General features: G+C 41.3%; 1 protein-coding gene across 2 annotated transcripts in view; it reads left to right on the top strand.

Moving 5' to 3' along the window:
• The window catches only part of LOC126986957 (inactive tyrosine-protein kinase 7-like), a 146,849-nt gene that overhangs the window by 67,144 nt on the left and 59,705 nt on the right, over positions 1–20,000 (top strand). For both annotated transcript variants that reach the window (XM_050843519.1, XM_050843520.1), the window contains exon 2: positions 17,689–17,877. In XM_050843519.1, the coding sequence (XP_050699476.1) occupies positions 17,689–17,877 (189 nt within the window). The remainder of the gene's footprint in view (positions 1–17,688; positions 17,878–20,000) is intronic.

Below are 20,000 nucleotides of genomic sequence, written 5' to 3'. Positions count from 1 at the left end.
GTTGTTGGTGGTGGTGTTATTGATGGTGGTGGTGGTGTTAGTGTTGTTCTTTTTCATCCACTTTCTCAACGTCATTTTCACTCAGCTAAATAACCAGCTTCCCAAAGGATTAATTCTGCTTGCGTTACTCTGAGATGAGGAGGTGGTGGTGGTGGTGGTGGTAGTGGTGGTGGTGGTAGTGGTATTGCGGAAGAGAGCTGTGGAGGTGAATGAAGCGGGGATATTTATTCATGGAAGGGTCTGTAATGGGGTTAGTCTGCGTGGTGGTGGTGGTGGTGATGGTGGTGGGGGTGAAGGGAGTATAGAACGAAAGAAAAAAAATATATATAAAAAACAACTTTTCATTTTCTCTATTGTTGGTGTTGGTGGTGGTAGTGGTTATGGTGGAAGCAGGAGTTAGATTGTATAGTGACGTTGTGGTGTTATGGTGATGATGGTGATGGTGGAGTGAAGAGTGTTAACCCCCAAAAAATAAAATAAATTGTATAGTGACGTTTTGGTGTTATGGTGATGGTGGAGATGGTGAAGAGAGTGTTAACCCCCCAAAATAAAATAAATGTAATGTTGGTGGTGGTGAATCGTCGTTGAGGAAATGGTGGTGATCGTGGTGGTGGTGGTGGTGGTGGTGAAGGTAGTGATGGTGGTTGTGGTGATGATTGCAGTGGTAGTGATGACAGTAAGGGATATATTGGTAGTGGAGGTGGGGGTAGTGATGATGGTGGTGATGGCAGTGGTGCTTGCAGTGGTAGTGATGATACAGGTGGTGATGGTGGTAGTAATGACATTAGGGGAAACATTAATGGTGGAGGTGGGGGTAGTGATGATGGTGTTGATGGCAGTGGTGCTTGCAGTGGTGGTGATGATACAGGTGGTGGTGGTGATGATGGTAGTGGTCATGGAGGCGGTATAGAAATGGTGATGTTGGTAGTGACGCTGAAAGACTAAAATAAGAAAAAAATAAGAAAAGAAGAAAATAACTCAACCCAGCGTTTCCTCTTTCTTTATTTCTTTGCTTCGTTTTCTTTCCCTTCGCTTGCCTCCCCTAGCTCGCGCCGCAGTGCCAGACAAGGTGCAGTTTGCCCTCGCCTCCAGTAATTGTATTTCCCTTTCTTATTCCTGCGCCGCCTCCCGCCAGTCATTCCTTCCCCCGCCCCGCGCCTTCCAGCTTCACGCGATGCTTATATGTTTTTTTTTCCTTCTTCCTCTTGCTTCAGGTCCCGCTCGTATTTCATAATGGCTTGTAATATTTGGAGAACCGGAGGAAAGGAGGAAAGATATGGAAGTTGAAATACGGACAGGGCTAAGAACAGACGTGAAAAAGAGTAAGAAAAAACTATCATATTTTTAATCTTATTTCAACCCGTCAGTAATATTTGGAGAACCGGAGGAAAGGAGGAAAGATATGGAAGTTGAAATACGGACAGGGCTAAAAACAGACGTGGAAAACGGTAACTGGAAAAAAAACTCATATTTTTAATCTTATTTCAACCCGTCAGTAATATTTGGAGAACCGGAGGGAAGGAGGAAAGATATGGAAGTTGAAATACGAACAGGGCTGATAATAGACGTGAAAAAACAGTAACTGGAAAAACTATCATATTTTTAATCTTCTTTTAGCCCGCTGGTAGTATTTGCAGAACCGGAGGAAGAAGAAAAGATATGGAAGTGGAAACAGAAATACACGACTAAACAGAATTTGAAAAAGACGTGGAAACAGTAATTGGAAAGACCATCATATTTTGTAATCGTGTTCCAATCAGTTTGTTATTTGGAAAACCTGAAGGAAAGAAGAAAAAGATATAGAAGTGAACATAGACGTAAACGACTAGGCAGAATTTGAAAAAGACGTTGAAACAGTAATTAGGAAAACGCTCATATTTTTTAATCGTGTTCCAATCAGTTTGTTATTTGTAGAACCTGAAGGAAAGATGTAAAAGATATATAAGTGGAAATAGAAATACACGACTGAACAGAATTATAAAAAACACGCGCAACAGCAATAAAAAAACAATCATATTCTTAATCCCGTGTCTGTCAGTTTGTAATTTGACAGAGCTACAAGATAGAAAAAAAAAGATATGACTGTGGAAATACAAATAAACGACTAGACAGGATTAAAAACACAAAAAAACAGCAATTAGAAAGAAAACCATATCAATCTTTTACTTAGCAGGGTAGACTTGAAAGGACCAATCATCCCTTTTACGATTTTAAGGGGAGACTAAAAAAAAAAAGAGGAGGAAAGTATATGCCAGTGAAAATATATAGAAAAAGAAACATAACAGCATAAAATAGACGAGAAAAAACTAATTAGAAGAGATATCATATTTTTCACCCACGCAGTGTAGTTATTTGGAGAACCAGAGGCGAGGAGAAAAAATACAGCGCAATAAAACAGAAATAAAACACACGCTGGGACACAAAAAGGGCGTAAAAACAGTAATTACAAACACGATAATATGTTTTTACTTTAAGCCGAATAGGTTAGTCTTATTTGAGTAACCAGAGGATAGAAGAGAGTGAAAAAAAAGAGTCTGAGAGGGAGAGAGAGACAGTGAAAAAGAGTTTGAAGTGGAGGATGAAAAAGAAGAGTTTGAGGTGGAGAGAAAGGCAGTGAAAAAGAGAATGAAGAGGAGAGTGAAAAGGAAGAGTTTGAGGAGGAGAGTGAAAAAGAAGAGTTTGAGGAGGAGAAAGAGGCAGTGAAAAAGAGAATGAAGAGGAGAGTGAAAAAGAAGAGTTTGAGGAGGAGGGAGAGGCAGTGTAAAAAGAGTATGAAGAGGAGAGTGAATAGAAAGTAGACGCGTGAATAGAATGCAGGAGGAAATGAAGAGAAAGAATCAGGAGACGAAAGAAGCAGTGGGAAAGAAAATGAGGATATGGCAGTTAAAGAAAACCCAGGTAAAACACACACACGAGGTTGTAAAACGAGCATAAGAAACATCAATTAGAAAAAGAATAATGTGATAATTCTGGTCCTCTCTTATTTGTGAAGGAACTAAAGAAGGAAGAAAGGATATGGCAGATAAAAAAAATATATAAAACAAATAAAACGCACACACACGAAGTTGTAAAAAGAGGATAAGAAACATCACTTAGAGAAATATGATAACGCTGGACCTTTTATCTTTTATTTGGGTAACCAGAGGAAAAAAGAAAGAATATGATAGAGAAAAAGTGAAAAAAATAAACAAATAAAATACACACGAGGTTGTAAAATGAGTATAAGAAACATCACTTAGAGAAATATGATAAAGCTGGTCCTCTCTTATTTGTGAAAGGAGAACCAGAGGAAAAAAGAAAGAATATGATAGAGAATAAGTGAAAAAATAAACAAATAAAACACACACGAGGTTGAAAAATGAGTATAAGAAAACATCACTTAGAGAAATATAATAAAGCTGGTCCTCTCTTATTTGTGAAAGAACTAGATGAAAGAAGAAAAAATATGATAGAGAGAAAAGTGAAAAAATAAACAAATAAAATACACACGAGGTTGAAAAATGAGTATAAGAAAACATCACTTAGAGAAATATAATAAAGCTGGTCCTCTCTTATTTCAGAAAGAGAGAAAGAAAGAAGAAAGGATGTGATAGAGAAAAGAGTAAATAAAACAAATACACACGAGGTTCTAAAACGAGAATAAGAAACATCACTTAGAAAAAAAATATAATAATGCTTCTCTCTTATTTCAGAAAGAGAGAAAAAAGAAAGAAGAAAACAAACAAACGTAAGCAATAAACCACCCATAAAGCCCACGCCATAATTAAAAAAAAAGGCGTAAAAACAGTAATTAGAAAAAATGTAATATTTTTCAGCAAGTTCTGTAATATTTGGAGGACAAGAAATGGCGGTTGAAAAATAATAAGACAAACAGATAAAACACACACACACACACACACACACACACACACACACACACACACACACACACACACACACACACACACACACACACACTCGTAAAGAAGATCCTTAGAACATGAAATAGAAGAAAATAAACCGGTGATATATTTTTTTCTGGTCTTATTATTTAACGAAACGAAAGAAAAGAAGGAGAAATATAGCAAAATAAATAAAGAACGTAGTGAAGGATTTAAAGAAGAGCATAAAAACACCCATTAGAAAAACGATGATATGTTTTTTCTTATTATTTAAAGAAACGAGAGGAAAGAAGGAGAAATATAGCAAAATAAATATAAAACGTAGTGAAGGATTTAATAAAGAAGAGCATAAAAATCCATTAGAAAAACGAAGATATGTTTTTTCTGCTTTTATTACTTAACGAAACGAATATAAAGAAGGAAAAATATAGCAGAATAAATACAGAACGCACTGAAGGATTTAATTAAAGAAGAGCCTAAAAACATCAATTAGAAAAAACGTTGATATATATTTTTTTGTTTTTATTAAGGATGGAACCAAAACAAGAACGAAAAACGGCAACAAAATACATAACACTCAAGGATTTAAAAAAGAGCGTAAAAACATCAATAAGAAAACAGGTTGATATATATTTTTCTGTTTTTATAAAGGATAGAACCAAAACAAGGACGAAAAAATGTTACAAAATAAAGAACACACTCAAGGATTTAAAGAGAGTAAAAACATCAATTAGAAAAAACGTTGATATATATTTTTCTGTTTTTATTAAGGATGGAACCAAAACAAGAACGAAAAAGAAATAAAACAAAATATGGAACACACTAAAGCCTTTAAAGAAGATCGTAAAAACATCAATTAGAAAAACTACGACTATTTTTTTCTGCTCTTATTACGGACGCCACCGGAGGAAAGACGAAAAACAAACAAAGGAGATAAAAAAAAACATACAACACACGCCTGGACACACAAAAAAGGAGAGAAAAAAAAACACTAATTAGGGAAACGATGATATGTTTTTCTGCCCTAATTTCTGATGTTACACGAGGGAAAGAAGTACAAAAAAACACGGTGATAAAACACATAAAACACTCACCAGTAAACACAAGAAAGGCATAAAAAACAGTAATTAGAGAAACGCTTTAATATTTTTCTGCTCTACTTTCTGGTGTTATTAAAGGAAAGAAGTACAAAAAAACAAGGCGATAAAAAACATAAAAAACACAAAAAAGAACAAGAAACAGTAATAACAAAAACACGATCATAGTTTATTTCTCTCTTATTTCAAACGTAACAAGAATGAATATAGAAGAAAATAACTAATGCGATAAAACTGAAATAAAACACACACACACACACACACACACACACACACACACACACACACACACACACACGCACACACACACATCAGAATGAAAACGGGGAAAAAACTGTGATTAGGTAGAAAAACGGGGTTACTTTTACGCTCTTGTTTCTCTTCGGGTTGTAGAATTTTAAGTACCAGAATAATTAAGAAGAGAAAAAGTCCCGGTAATATAAGAGGAAGCAGGGCACGTGGGCATAAAAAAAAACAATAACAAAAGAGACGATGATATTTTACGCTTTTATTTCACACGTGTTGTAAAATTTTGGGAGCCTGAGGAAAGAGGGAAAAACGAGGCAGTAAAAAGCATGAAAAAACACATTCCAGAACACACACAAAAAAGGCGTGAAAAAAATAGTAATGAGATAAAACGACAATGCCTTATCTCTCCTTTATCCAAGCCTGGTTTCTGATATATGGAGAACCGGATAAATGAAGGAAGAAGGAAAATATAAACAAAAAAATAAAAAAAGGAAGAAAGAAGATATTTGGAGAACCGGATAAATGAAGGAAGAAGGAAAATATAAACAAAAAAATAAAAAAAGAAAGAAAGAAGAAGATGTTTGGAGAACCGGATAAATGAAGGAAGAAGGAAAATATAAACAAAAAAATAAAAAAAAGGAAGAAAGAAGAAGATATTTGGAGAACCGGAGGAAAGAAGGAAGGAGGAAAATATAAACAAAAAAGAAAAAAAGACAAGAGAGAAGAAAGTAGAAATAAAGAAGAAGATATTTAGGGAACCGGAGAAAAGAAGAGAAGATGGAAAATATAAACAAAAAAAGAAGAGAGAAAAAAGTAGAAATAAAGAAAATATTTGGAGAACCGGATGAAAGAAGAAAAGAAGGAAAATATAAAGAAAAAAAGAAGAGAGAGAAAAGTAGAAATAAAGAAGATATTTGGAGAACCGGATGACAGAAGAAAAGAAGAAAAATATAAACAAAAAAAGAAAATAAAGGAAGAAAATAGAAGAAAGTAGAAATAAAGAAGAAAAATACAAACAAACACACAAAGCAAGACAATTAAAGACAAAGACAGACGCCATGGCACACAAAACAAGGCATAAAAAACACTAATTAGAAAACAAAATAACGATAATAACCAAAAAAAACAAAAAAAAATGAAAACTCCTCGAAAAACACACATGATAAAAAAACGTAAAAAAAAAAAAAAAAAAAATCCCAAATGAGAAAGCCTCGAAAAAACACACATATAAAAAAAAAACATGACAAAAAAAACAAAAAGAAGCGAGAGAATCACACATCCCATCACTGACATGAGGGTTGACGACTGGGCGGCGGGCGCGGTGCTTCCCTCTGGCGGCGCGCGGGCGAGACACAAATCAAAACAAACCTTCATTCTGGGCCCGAGGACGAGGACGAGGACGTGTGTACCCATCCATAAACACTTTTCACACGCCGCCCCATCACCGTCACCCGCACACCTGCCAGCTTCGGTGCATAGGTGAGCGAAACACGGGATAAACCAGCTGGAACGAGGGAGGAAAGAGGAGGAGGAGGAGGAGGAGGAGGAGGAGGGGTAGTGACAGTAAAGAGTATGAGGGGGATGGAAGGGGAAAGGGAGGGGAAAGAGTGTGATGGAAAGAGGAGGAACGTGATAATGCAAGGGAAAAGGAGGAGGAGGAGGAGGAGGAGGAGGAGAGAGAAAGGATGGAAGAGGAAAGTGAAAGTAAAGGTTATGAAAGAATGAGAATGAGAATGGAAATGAAGAGGAAGAATGATAAGGAGGAGGAAGAGGAAGAGGAGGAGGAGGAGAAGGAGGAGGAGGAGAGAGAAAGGATGGAAGAGGAAAGTGAAAGGAAAGGTTATGATAGAATGAGAATAAGCGTGAGAATGGAAATGAAGAGGAAGAATGATAAGGAGGAGGAGAGAGAGAGAGAGAGAGGCAAAATAGAGGAGGAAAACGAAGGGAAAAAGTGTGACGAGGAGGGTGAGGAGGAGGAGGAGCGTGAAAATGCAAGTAAAGAGAAAGTGTGAGAAAGAGAAGAGAGAGAAAAACATTGTAGAAGAGTGTGAGGAGGAGAATAAATAAGAATAGCGTAATAATCGAATAAAAAAAAGAGAAGTGTGAGAAGGAGATTAAAGAAGAGGAGAGGGAAGAGAGAATTTGAGGAGAGAGAAGCAATGTAGAAGAGTATGAAGAGGGGGGAGGAGAGAAAGAACATACGGAGGAGGAGGATATAGAGAGGCAGAAGAGAGAATAAGAAGGGAGAGATAAAGAAGGAAAGAGGGAGAGGAAGAGATAGAAACGATGATGAGGGGAAAAAGAACAAGGAAAAGAAAAAGGGGGAGAAAAATATCACAAAAGGAAAACGAAATCGAAGGGTAGAATGAAAACAGAGAAAAGAGGAGAAATAAAAGAAGGAAAGAAAGAGAAAGAAACGATGATGAGGGGAAAAAAACAAGGAAAAGAAAAAGAGGGAAAAATATCACAAAAGGAAAACGAAAGGAAAAAGTAGAAATGATGATGAGGGAAAAAAAACAAGGAAAAGAAAAAAAGGGGGAGAGAAATATCACTAAAGGAAAACGAAAGGGGAAAATATGATGAAAATATCGAAAAGATGAGAAATAATAAAAAGAAAAAAAAAGAGAAATGGAGGCGGTAGAAGAGCGGAGAAGAGTAAAAAAAAGAGAAAAAAAAGTCGAGGATTATGAAACAGAAAAGGAAAATGAAGAGAAAGAGTTTGAAGAGGAGAAAAAATGGCAGTGTAGGAGAATATGAAAAAGAGTAAAGAGGAGAACGAGCCTGAAAAGATTGAATTAGAAGAGGAATGTTGAATCAGAGAGAGAGAGAGAGAGAGAGAGAGAGAGAGAGAGGAGAATGTCAGTTTAAAAGAATATGAAGAGAGAGAAAAGAGAGAAAAGACATGGAAATGAAAATGAAGCAGAATAGTTTGAGGAGGAGAAAGAATGCGATTAGAAGAGATTGAAAAGGAGAGAGAAGAGAAGCAGAAGTGGAAATTGAATAGAAAAAGTTTGAGGAAGAGAAAGAAACATCAGAGGAGAGGAAACAAGAGGAAAGGAGGATATGAGGAGAACGGTGCAGGAGAGAAAATATAAGAGAAAGGATTTGAGGGGGAGAGAAAACGGGAATGAAAGAGTTTGAAGAGGAGAGTGAAAAGAAAGGAAAGGCGGATAAAGAAAAGAAGCAAATGTAGAGAAAGACTTAAAAGAAAATGAAGAGGAAAGTGAAGGGGAAGAGAAGAGTGAAGAAGGAGAGCAGGAGGGGAGCGCAGTGCAAGAGGCGGTTAGTAGTCTTGGGCGAGTGTTTCAGCGGGCGGGAAGGCGGGCGGCGTGACAGGGAGAAGAGGACGCGGCGGGCTGTGTTAAGTGGGAAATTATGCGTCCCGCGCCGTCTGTGTCTGGCTGTTTGACTAAGCCGGGGAGGACACGCGACTCTGGGCTCTCCGGCGGCGGGGGAGGAGGAGGAGGAGGAGGAGGAGGAGGAGGAGGAGGAGGGAGGAAGGAAAAGTGTGCAGTCATATCACTCAAGATCACACGGCCCCGTCATGCAGTCCGTCCTGAGAAGCTTCCTTTCTCTCTCTCTCTCTCTCTCTCTCTCTCTCTCTCTCTCTCTCTCTCGTCGCTGCGGCACTACAAAGAACTCGTTTTTTCTTCCTTTATTAAGTCCAAAGACGTTCAGAGATGGCGTGTTATCATTGCGGCGAGTCTGGTAAAAATCTGAGCTTAGTAAAGGAACTCTTCTGTAGGACCGCCGGGAGAGGATTAGGATTCGCCGAGGATATTGAGGAAGGATATTCAGGAAGGACGTTTTTGAAGGGGATTAGGGCCGGTGATTACGCGGGGATAAGGATTTTTTTGGATTTTTTTTGAGTGAATATTGGAAGACGCGTAATGAGAATGGAAGCACGGGGTGGAAGGAAGAGTGGAAGACTGAAGAAAAGGTGGATGGATTGTGGAAAGGAATAGGTGTAATTGGAGGTATGCGATATAGATGCGCGTGGCGGCGGTGCACATCTCCGTTACATTGACCTTTGAGCCTGTGGTGGGAGAAAACCCTCATCCCGACAAAGGCCAAGTGCAACATCCCTTTTTTTTTGTGTGTGTTTTTTTACAGCAGAGGAAAAATAATAAACAATAATAAAAATAATAAAAAAAAACCCCGCTACTTCCTGCTCCTGAAGGTTATCATAGTTAGCCTTCCCCAAGTTTCCCCCACTTATCAACCATCCCGAAAAAAAAAAAGCCCGCTACTTCCTGCTCCTGAAGGGTACCACAGTTAGCCTTTCCCAAGTTTCCCCCACTTATCGACCATCCCGAAAAAAAAGCCCGCTACTTACTGCTCCTGAAGGGTACCACAGTTAGCCTTTCCCAAGTTTCCCCCACTTATCGACCATCCCGAAAAAAAAGCCCGCTACTTATTGCTCCTGAAGGGTACCACAGTTAGCCTTTCCCAAGTTTCCCCCACTTATCGACCATCCCGAAAAAAAAAGCCCGCTACTTATTGCTCCTGAAGGTTACCACAGTTTACCTCCCCCAAGTTTCCCCCACTTTTCAACCATCCCATAAGAAAGAATGAACAGTTTAGCGAGCTGCACGCCGACTACCCAGACCGGAATTGAACTCAGACCCAGAGATTCGTAGTTAGGGACGCCAACCACTGCACCGCGGAGTCGAGAATAGGAGAAGACAAAGAAAAGAGAATAATTAAAAAGGGATGTGGAATTCAGTGAAGGCGAGAAACGGTTTAGAAGCTGCCATTGTTTTTTTTTGTGTTGGTAATACTGACCTCTCTCGTGGTATGGGAAAGCATGGAATATATATAAGTAAATGGATAAATTTAGTATGTATTTTAAGTAAGTGTGCTCAACTAACTGGCTCCGAAAAAAATGTTGCAAGTGATATTTTTCTTGAGGATTATAACCATTAAGATAAAGTTAACATGTATGATAATAAGTGTGCTCAACGTTAACTGACTCTGAAAAAACTGTTGGAAGTGATATTTTTCTTTAGAATTACAACCGTTAATACTCCCAAGGGGTTTATTTTCTTTAACGAAACGCACAACGAGGCAGATAACGAAGCGTATAACGTAGCGCTCCCCGGCAGAATATTCAACTTGGAAGGTCCCTGAAATAAAAGAGTTAGACGTTGAAATTCCTCTACTCCTCCATTTCTCTTCCTCGCCTCTTCCTTTTCCTCATCTTTCTCCTCCGCTGTCTTCTAATTTCTCCGTCTTTTCTTCTTGTTCTTCAATGGTTTTTCTCTTTCCCTGTTTTCTCCTCCATTTATGTCTTTTCTTCCACGTTTCGCCTCAACTTCATTTCCCCTTCTCTCCTCTTCCTTCTTTTTTTTTATATATTTCTTTTCTATCTCCAAGGGAACTCTTTAACGAGGGCCGCTCCGAGACGCCTGACCTGCTAAGCAATTCTTCGGCATTTTACTCAATTTTCGAAGGAGGGACAGCACGATTTTTGCAGCCAACCAAAATGTATGGCTGTTGAAATGTTCTTGTCTTCTGCGAGGGAGGAGTGTATTACGGGCTCTTATTTCATACTTATAGTTCTTTTTCTTCTTTTCTTCTTCTATTTCATGTGTGTAGTGTTCTTAAATCTTCTTGCTTTTCCTCTTCTTTTCTCCTGCTTCTTCTTTTTCTTCTTCCTCTTTTTCTTCTTTTTTCTTCTTCTATTTCATGTTTGTAGTGTCCTTATATTTTCTTTTCCTCTTCTTCCTCTTTTACTTCTTCTTTTCTTTCCTTTTCTTCTTTTTCTTCCTCTATTCTATGTGTGTAATGTCCTTATATATTCTTCCTATTCCTCTTCTTCTCCTAATTCTTCTTTTTCTTCTTCCTCTCCTTCTTTCCTCTTCTTCTCCGCTTTTGGATTGGTTTGGCCCGCCTTAGAAAACAAACCAACTATCTTCCTTTTATTCACTTTTCTTCATCTATAATAAACTCCTTGATCCGTCTCCTTATAAACCCAAAGAATAAAAAGTTAACATTCTCGAGAGATTTGCTTAACGAAGGATATTCCGTGACGGTTAACTGGAGGGAAATTGTCACTGAGGGAGGGGGGGGGGGGCGTGGTGGTGGTGGTGGTGGGGGTGGGGGGTGTCGGCAGCCCTTAGGAGTTTATTAATGAAGATGGGAAGATGGCGGGTTGGCAAGGAAGGGGCGGAGCGCTGCTGAAGGGGTTGATGGTGACGATGGTATTAACTCCACCACCACCACCACCACCACCATCATTACCACATCTCTTCCACAATCACCACATTAAAACTACCACTACAACTTCCATTGCCTCCTCCTCCTCCTTCTCCTCCTCCTCTTCCTCTTCCTCCGTTTTCTCTTATTCCTTTCTTGTTCACCTCCTCCTGCTTTCTTAAATAATACATAGACCCTTTCCTTTTTCTCCTCTTCCTTTCTCTTCACTTCCTCGCTCTCCTCTTCCTCTCACTCCTCTTCCTCCTATTCCTCTTCCTTCTCCTCTTCCGTCCCCTGTACCTCCCTCCCTGCTTCCTTCCTTTCCTATCCTCCCCTTCCTTTTCCTTCTCTTCCTTCTTCCTCCTCCTTCTCTCCAAGCCACCAACAACACCTCCGCTTTCCTCCTCCTCCTCCTCCTCCTCCTCCTCCTCCTCCTCCTCCTCCTCCTTCATTGCAAAGTTTGGCTCCTTAAGTTGTAGCAAAGGAATAAAGTTAAAAAAGAGTATTATCCGCATCGCTTTGTGCGCGCAGCCATAATGAGAGAGAGAGAGAGAGAGAGAGAGAGAGAGAGAGAGAGAGAGAGAGAGAGAGAGAGAGAGAGAGAGAGAGAAGTGAAGGAAATAAGAAAAGGAAAGTAAAGGAAGAAAAATAACATGAAAACAGAAAAGCAACCATATAATTGAAGAGATAGATAGATAGATAGAGAGAGAGAGAGAGAGAGAGAGAGATGGAATGGCTCGTAATCTCTCATTAATACATAAAAAAAAACAGCGTATCATCGTAATAAACAGAAGCAAGAGGGTTACAATGATGAAATATTACAGTGATTACGTGCTCGGAAACAATGATACGCCCCTTGCCATACACGTTCGGTACACGTTCATCCTCTTATTGCCCTTCTCTCTCTCTCTCTCTCTCTCTCTCTCTCTCTCTCTCTCTCTCTCTCTCTCTCTCTCTCTCTCTCTCTCTCTCTCTCTCTCTCTCTTCCTGGTTCCTCTCTTATTTTTTTTTTCGTTGTTTTTACTTGTGTCGTGTGAGGGGGAAGGGTTTCTCTCTCTCTCTCTCTCTCTCTCTCTCTCTCTCTCTCTCTCTCTCTCTCTCTCTCTCTCTCTCTCTCTCTCTCTCTCTCTCTCTCTCTCTCTCTCTCTCTCTCTCTCTCTCTCTCTCTCTCTGTCTATCTCTATCTCTCTCTCTCTCTCTCTCTCTCTCTCTCTCTCTCTCTCTCTCTCTCTCTCTCTCTCTCTCTCTCTCTCTCTCGCTCTAATCATATGGCTGCTTCTTTGTTTATCATGTTATTTTTTCTTCTTTTACTTTCCTTTTTCATTTCCTTCACTTCATCATTCTTATTTTCTTCTACATTCTCTATCAATATGTATCTCCATCTATGTGTCTATCTATCTATATCTATCTATCTTACACACACACACGCACATAGCTACACACTCTCACACACACACACATATGCACACACAGACCCATTACCCCGTCTCTATCTATCTATATATATCTATCTATCTTACACACACACACAGACACACACACCCTCTCACACACGCACACACGTACACACAGACCCATTACCCCGTGTCCTCCCAGCTGTGGCAGGCGGGTGACGGCGTGTTCTCGAGATTACCATTTCCCGGACACTCTCCACTGCTTGTATTTCCTCCCATTGTCTGACCTCCCTGTTCAGCCTCCTCTTCCTCCCTCCTCTTCCTCTTCCTCTTCATTCTTGTCTTTCTTTCTTTAATTTCTCTCCAGGCTTTATTTTCTTTTCTTCCTTTGCTTTCCTCTTGTTTTCTCCTTTTTCCTCTTCCTCCTCCTCCTCCTCCTCCTTTTCCTCTTTGTCTTCCTTTCTTTAATTTCTCTCCAGGCTTTATTTTCTTTTCTTCCTTTGCTTCCCTCTTGTTTTCTCCTTTTTCCTCTTCTTCCTCCTTCTCCTCCTCCTCCTTTTCCTCTTTGTCTTCCTTTCTTTAATTTATCTTCAGGCTTTATTTTATTTTCTTCCTTTGCTTTCCTCTTGTTTTCTCCTTTTTCCTCTTCCTCCTCCTTCTCCTCCTCCTTTTCCTCTTTGTCTTCCTTTCTTTAATTTCTCTCCAGGCTTCATTTTCTCCTTTTCCCTTGCTTACTTTTCGTCTTCTCCTTTTCCCTCTTCCTCCTCCTCTTCCTCTTCCTCTTCCTTCTTGTCTTCCTTTCTTTAATTTCTTTGCAGGCTTCATTTTCTTCTCTTGCTTTCTTCTTGTTTCCTTCAGTCATTCTATCTCCTCTTTCCTCTTCATCCTCCTCCTCCTCCTCCTCTTCCTCTTTCTTCTCTTGCTTTCTCTAACTTTTCTCCTGTCTTCTTTCACTTCTCCTTTATTGCTCTTTTCTTCTCTTTTCTTCTACTTCTTCCCTCCCTCCCTGTTCTCTTCTTCCTCTTTTTCCTCCTCCTCTTTCTCCTCTTCCTATTCTTCCTTCTCTTTCTCTAACTCCTTTTCTGTCTTCTCTCATTTTCTTTTCTTCTTGTCTTCCCCATTTCTCTTGTATCATTCTATCTCCTCTTTCCTCCTCCTCCTCTTCCTCCTCCTCCTCTTCTTGCTTTCCGAGTCATTTTTACTTCCCTGTGTGTTCGGAAGCTTCGGGTGGTACTGTCCCTGTAATCTTGTTTCCCTGTTGCGTCTCTGTGTGTTAGGCGGCCTCTGTGTGTGTGTGCGTGTGTGTGTGTGTGTGTGTGTGTGTGTGTGTGTGTGTGTGTAGTAGGTGGGAAATGGGAAAGCTTGTGTCTGACTCCTTTTGTGTCTTAGTGAAGTGATGGAATTTTTGGTCCCGGCGTCGTTTGGTGGGGGAGGCAACGTTCTACCCTGCCATGAAAGGACCGTTTACGTATAAAATTGTCTTGTACTGTATATTGTGAAGCTCCCGTGTTATTGGGTGGGCGATAGTTAACGCCTTCGTGTCATATCGTTGAGGTGTTTTTGTTTCTTTCGTTATGTAATCTGCAGTGTTTTTTGTGATTTTGGTTTGCAGTGCGTATCTCTAATTGGGTTGTTATGTTCTTTTTCCCAGGTTGACAGTGCTTTATTTTTTTTATTATAACGAAGGAGACAGCTCAAGGGCACACAAAAAAAGGAATGTTATCTCTAATTGGGTTGTTATGTTCTTGTTCCCAGGTTTGCAGTGCTTATCTCTAATTGGGTTGTTATGTTCTTGCTCCCTGGTTTGCAATGCTTATCTCTAATTGGGTTGTAATGTTCTCTTTCCCAGGTTTCCAGTGGTTATCTCTAATTGGGTTGTTATGTTCTCTTTCCCAGGTTTCCAGTGCTTATCTCTAATTGGGTTGTTAACTTCTCTTTCCCAGGTTTCCAGTGCTTATCTCTAATTGTGTTGTTATGTTCTCTTTCCCAGGTTTGCAGTGTTCATCTCTAATTGGGTTGTTAACTTCTCTTTCCCAGGTTTGCAGTGCTTATCTCTAATTGGGTTGTTATGTTCTCTTTCCCAGGTTTGCAGTGCTTATCTCTAATTGGGTTGTAATGTTCTCTTTCCCAGGTTTGCAGTGCTTATCTCTAATTGGGTTGTTATGTTCTCTTTCCCAGGTTTCCAGTGCTTATCTCTAATTGGGTTGTTATGTTCTCTTTCCCAGGTTTGCAGTGCTTATCTCTAATTGGGTTGTTATGTTCTCTTTCCCAGGTTTGCAGTGCTTATCTCTAATTGGGTTGTTATGTTCTCTTTCCCAGGTTTCCAGTGCTTATCTCTAATTGGGTTGTTATGTTCTCTTTCCCAGGTTTGCAGTGCTTATCTCTAATTGGGTTGTAATGTTCTCTTTCCCAGGTTTGCAGTGTTTATCTCTAATTGGGTTGTAATGCTCTCTTTCCCAGGTTTGCAGTGCTTATCTCTAATTGGGTTGTAATGTTCTCTTTCCCAGGTTTGCAGTGCTTATCTCTAATTGGGTTGTAATGTTCTCTTTCCCAGGTTTGCAGTGCTTATCTCTAATTGGGTTGTTATGCTCTCTTTCCCAGGCTTACAGTGCTTATCTCTAATTGGGTTGTTATGTTCTCTTATCCCAACAACCTGTGATAAAGCCTTACAGCCACACTCGAAGCTCTCCATACTAAATTATGTCCGTTATTTCCAACTCAGAAACAAATGGCAGCTTCTAAATCATTTCCCACTTTCGTTTCATTCCACATAATTCGCTGACAATTACTTTTTTTCGTGATACTTTTATTATTAGAAAATCAATGTGTTGGATGTAGCCACTTACCCGTAAAAGTGGGTCATAGAAAGTTAATGGGAACGGAATCTGCCAGACTGATATTACTGGAACTGATGTCAAGGGAATGGAAGGGAGACATGAGGGAATGGAATGGAAGGGAAGGGAAGGGTTGGGAAGGATGAGAAGGAAAGGGTAGGGAAGGGAAGGGAAGGGAAAGGAAAGGAAAGGAAAGGAAAGGAAAGGAAAGGAAAGGAAAGGAAATTAAAGGAAGGGAATGGAATGGAATGGAAGGGAAGGGAAGGGAAGGGTATTGTAGGGTAGGGTAGGGTAGGAAATGAAAGGAAAGGAAAGGAGGGAAAGAAAAGGAAAGGAAGGGAAGGAAAATAAAATAAAAGAAAATAAAAGAAAATAAAAGAAAAGGAGAGAAAAGGAAAGAAAAATAAAGAAAAGGAAAGAAAAGGAAAGGAAAGGAAAGGGAAGAGAAGAGAAGGGAAGGGAGGGAATAGGAAGCGAGAACTTGTCATGGGGGCGTTCTTCTTCTTTAAAGGTTGTTGTGCCGAATTCCCAAACGCCATTAACCCTCACAACAAACACTTCCAAAGTCCACAAAGGAGATTAGCCAAGTTCTCATTAGCGTTTTTCACATTCATGGTGCTGAGAGAAAAGAAACCTTTGTCGAACTATCACGAGGCTCACAAAACTCATGGAAATACCCACCACAAACAATCTCCACGAAGGCCTTACCAAACGTTTATGTGTGATCCAAGAAACGTTTGAAACTATGGGCCGTGGGGGTTAATGAAGGGGGAGCTTGTCACATGGGGGTTAGCGCTCTTTGTAATGGATTTTAGTGCCGTGTTCCTTCACCTTTCACAAACAGATATTTCCAAAGGTCACAAAAGAGATTACCCAAGTTCTAATTAGTGTTTTTCGAAGTCTTGTCAACCCACAACTAGGCTCATAAAACTCCTCATGGAAATACCCACCACAAACAACCTCCACGAAGGCCTTACCAAACGTGGGTGTGTGAGTCCCGTAGTGTTTTAGGGTACGCGCCGCGCTGCTAATGACCGTCTAGCGGGCCTCTCTAATTGGACTGTTGTGTTCCTCGCTAATAACCTTCCTCACAGCGCTCTTCAGTAACAGGGAGCACAGGAGGGCGGATGACTTTAGCTGTTAATGGTAGCCAGCTGGAAAATAATGTTACCCCTTTATCCTCCCCGCTGTTACCCTTCTATCCCATTCTCCAACGCCCTCTTCCCCCTCTTCCTCCCCCTCATCATCACCCCCTTCATCCTTACAGCCTCCCTTCCTTCTCCCCTTCATCCCTTCACTCCCATTCTCCCTTACCTTCGCCCTTACCAGTTCCCTCTCCTTCCTCCCTTAGCTCCCCCTTACCACCCTCCCCCTTATCCTTCCCATCACCTCCCTTATCTTCCTTCTCCCTATCACCCCTTCTCTGTCATCTTTACCCTCCCCCTTATCCTTCCCATCACCTCATCTGTATCTTCCTCCCTTACCTTCCTTCTCCCCATCACCCCTCTGTCCGTACCCTCCCCCTCACCACCTCCCTCCCCCTTCCCCTCACCTCTCATTATCTCTTCTCCCTTCCCCTCAACCATTACTTTCACTATTATATATACGTTTCCCAGCTCCCATTTGTCAACTGGTACCATTTTCCTTATACCAGCCTCCCATTTCCTTTCTCCTTCTCTCCCTTAACCATTTCTGTGACCATTATCTTCCGTATTCCTCACCCTTCTCATCCATCACCCATCTCTCATCCACCTTATGACCCTTCTTCAACCATCACCCTTATCATCTCTCACTTCTCTTTCCTCTCTTCTCTTCTCTTCCCTTCACCATCGTCTTTCTCACCCTCTCTGCCAGCACCCATCTCCCCCCCTAACCCCTCTACTTATCCCCCATCACCCCATACACCCCTTACCGCCCATCACTTCTCACCCCCTCTCTCTCTTCTTCGTTTCCCCTATTGCTGTTGACCTTTACACTACTCCCCTTTCTCAGCCTTTCGTCACCCTTCTCACCCTCTCCCCTCTCTCTCCTGCAGCTGTGGCGGGGGTGGCGGCGGCGGGCGGAGGCGATATCTTCTACTTCAGCGCGTGGCCGGCGAGCGGACGCGTGGCGGCGGGCGAGGAGCGCGTGCTGCGGTGCGCGGTGTCGGACGCCGCCAGCATCGCCCTCACCTGGCACCTGGACGGCCGCCCCATCACCTACTCGTCAAGGCGCCGCATCAGAGGTGAGATGGCGTGATTTACCTGTTGAGTTTGTTACCTGTTCAGTCAGTCAGTCAGTCAGTCAGTTGGTCAGTCTGTTAGTTTATTAGTCAGTTACCTACTCATTACAGCGATGGGTCAGAGGTAAGGTGATTTTGCTTACCTGTTCAAGTGGTTACCTGTGCTTTACTCATTAATTCATTTTCCTACTTATTAAGGCGACAGGTGAGAAGTGAGGTGTGACTTACCTGTTCAGTCTGTAAGTCACTCACTCACGTACTTATCAAGGTCATGGGTGAAAGGTAATCCCCTATAAGTCATCTGTTTTCCAGTTAATCACCCACCCACCCACTCACTCACTGAACCTTCCTCGCTTTTTCTCTTGCTCTTTCCTACTTTGTCTTACTGTTTTACTCATTTTCTTACTTTTCATCTCTTACTAACCCTTTCACTAACTTACTCACTCATTCACTCGATCTCACTCACTCACTCACTCGATCTCACTCACTCACTCACTCTCCCTTTCACTCATTCATTCACAGTTTCACTCACTCACTCCATGGAAAGGTAAATGAAGGTTTGCCAGGTAAACAGGTGGAGAGAGAGAGAGAGAGAGAGAGAGAGAGAGAGAGAGAGAGAGAGAAAGGTAAATAGAACCCTCTCTTCTTTGCCCAGGTGAGGTGTGAGTGTGAGAAAGAGTGGTGGTGGTGGTGATGGTGGTGATGATGGTGATGATGGTGATAGTGGTGATGGTGATGTGTTTTTACAACATAGGAAAGAGCTCAAGGGCAAAAAAAAAACAAGGAAAAAATAATGAAAAAAAAAAACACTAATCACTGCTCCTATAAAAATGGGTTCAGAGGAGTGGTGATGATGATGATGAGAGTAGTGGTGATGGTGATGATTGTAGTGATGATGGTGGTGGTGATGGTAGTGGTGGTGGTGGTGGTGATGGTGATGATTGTATTGATGGTGGTGGTGATGATAGTGGTGGAAATAGTGATAGTGGTGGTGGTGATGGTGATGATTGTTGTGATGATAGTGGTGGTGATGGTGGTGGTGGTGGTGGTGGGTGAGGGCATGCATAGAGATGGGTGAGTCATGTCTTATTCATTGCCTTTGAGGGGGAAGAAAAAAACAGCCGAGACACTGATGCATAATTCACTCGCCGAGGGATGAATAGTTTAAAGTACATACCCGTTTTCTTTCTGTGTGTTTTATGTTCTCTTTTTGACTCCTGTGAGACTAGAGTGACTTCCTTCGCTCTTTCTCTTCACTCTTTCCCTTCCTCTGTTCTACCTCCCTTCCTTCCCACTCTCTCCTTATCTCCCTTCCTCCCTCCCTCTGTTCCTCCTTCTCTTTCCTCTTTCTCTTCCTTCCCACTCTCTCCTTATCTCCCTTCCTCCCTCCCTCTGTTCCTCCTTCTCTTTCCTCTTTCTCTTCCTTCCCACTCTCTCCTTATCTCCCTTCTGTTCCTCCTTCTCTTTCATCTTTCTCTTCCTTCCCACTCTCTCCTTATCTCCCTTCCTCCCTCCCTCTGTTCCTCCTTCTCTTTCCTCTTTCTCTTCCTTCCCACTCTCTCCTTATCTCCCTTCCTCCCTCCCTCTGTTCCTCCTTCTCTTTCCTCTTTCTCTTCCTTTCCACTGTCTCCTTATCTCCCTTCCTCCTTTCCCCTGTACCTCCTTCTCTCCCTCTGTACTACCATCCCTTTCCACTCTCTCATCCTCTCCCTTCCTCCTTCCCCTGTATCTCCTTCTCTTTCTTCTTTCTCTTCCTCTGTTCTATCATCCCTTCCTTTCTACTCTCTCCTTATCTCCCTTCCTCCCTTCCCCTGTATCTCCTTCTCTCTCCTCTTTCTCTTCATTCTTTCCCTCCCTCTGCACTTCCTCCCTTCCTCTCCACTCTCTCCTCATCTCCCTTCCTCTCTCTATATCTCGTTTTCTTCCCTCTCTTCGCTTTCATTCCTCCTCTCTGTACTTCTTCTTTTCCTTTCTCTCCTCTATTTCCTTCCTCTGTATATTCTTTTCCTCCCCCTCTTCCTTTTCTTTATTCCTCTCTCTCCTCACCCTTTTCCTCCCTCCACCTTTTCCACTCTCTCCTCATCTTCCTCCCTCCCTCTGTGCCTTCTTTTCTTCCCTCCACTTTC

The sequence above is a fragment of the Eriocheir sinensis genome, chromosome 63, assembly GCF_024679095.1.
Source record: "Eriocheir sinensis breed Jianghai 21 chromosome 63, ASM2467909v1, whole genome shotgun sequence".
Taxonomy (NCBI): domain Eukaryota; kingdom Metazoa; phylum Arthropoda; class Malacostraca; order Decapoda; family Varunidae; genus Eriocheir; species Eriocheir sinensis.
Note: the sequence above shows the minus strand (reverse complement) of the source record. Positions and strands in the feature narration are given on the sequence as shown.